Source organism: Parasteatoda tepidariorum, unplaced genomic scaffold (assembly GCF_043381705.1).
Source record: "Parasteatoda tepidariorum isolate YZ-2023 unplaced genomic scaffold, CAS_Ptep_4.0 HiC_scaffold_6709, whole genome shotgun sequence".
NCBI classification, from domain to species: domain Eukaryota; kingdom Metazoa; phylum Arthropoda; class Arachnida; order Araneae; family Theridiidae; genus Parasteatoda; species Parasteatoda tepidariorum.
This window is the reverse complement of record NW_027261871.1, coordinates 2,221-3,120: the sequence shown is the minus strand read 5'-3', so window position 1 is coordinate 3,120 and position 900 is coordinate 2,221. Positions and strand designations below refer to the sequence as shown.

The 900-nt window shown below is 30.9% G+C and overlaps 1 protein-coding gene across 1 annotated transcript in view; it reads right to left on the bottom strand.

The window, feature by feature from the left end:
- Positions 1-292: 292 nt before the first annotated feature.
- Positions 293-900, bottom strand: part of LOC122273681 (uncharacterized) — a gene marked incomplete at both ends in the record, with an annotated part of 2,371 nt that continues 1,763 nt past the window's right edge. The window contains one exon of the mRNA XM_043057705.1: positions 293-477. Within this exon, the coding sequence (XP_042913639.1) occupies positions 293-477 (185 nt within the window). The remainder of the gene's footprint in view (positions 478-900) is intronic.

Sequence of the window (900 nt, the reverse complement as noted above, 5' to 3'; positions counted from 1 at the left end):
TCAATTAAAATTCGACTACTATCCGAAGAAATAGAGTGCTCAAATTTTAAACTGATACAACTGAGAACAAAACTGTTCTTGGATTCCAATACGTCGCTTTATAATCGTTACTCAAATCGTCGGATGTAAACAGAATAACATATAAAAACTATATATTAGAGAAAAGATTATGCGACAATTCTAAAAACTACGTGTTCCAAAGGAAAAACAAACTTTAAAAAAAGAGAACATTTTTTTTTAATAAATCTTAAACATAAAAGTAGGGCAGATCATTTTCATGACTATGCTCTACCTCTGAAAAAGTTCGACAGTCACTGTTTTTCGCTTTCCACCCCAAGTATTTTGATTAATAAGACACATACCTCGATAGGGGGCTAAGGCTATGGCTAAATCATCTATATTTCTGAGTAGAACGTCATCCTCGCTTAAAGTGACAACGAAATCCCATATACCAAGATGCAAAAGATTTACATATGCCTAGAATAAATGATACAACAGCTTTACAAAACTAGATAATACTATTATATAAACAACGATATAGCTTGATAATGTTTCAGACAAAATCATTTTTTGTCATTGGTCTCGTAAACAAAGTCTATTTCAGTGTCATGCATGCTCTGAGAAATTACCCAAACGATTTTTATCTTTTAAAGTACAGATTTCGATTTACTTAATGTATCAGATATCCTGTAATGGCCTCCTCTAATATACGTTTCAAGAAAATCCTTTTTAAGGAATAAAAGCCAATTGAAGGTTGCAAAGTAATAATAAATACTATTGAAATATAACAACATACAACTGAAGAAGGCGCAACTGGCAACAATAAAAACAAATTTCAGTATCTGATCAAATTTCAGTATTTTGATTTCTTCGGTAACGATTGTATACCTTTCAAAAAAA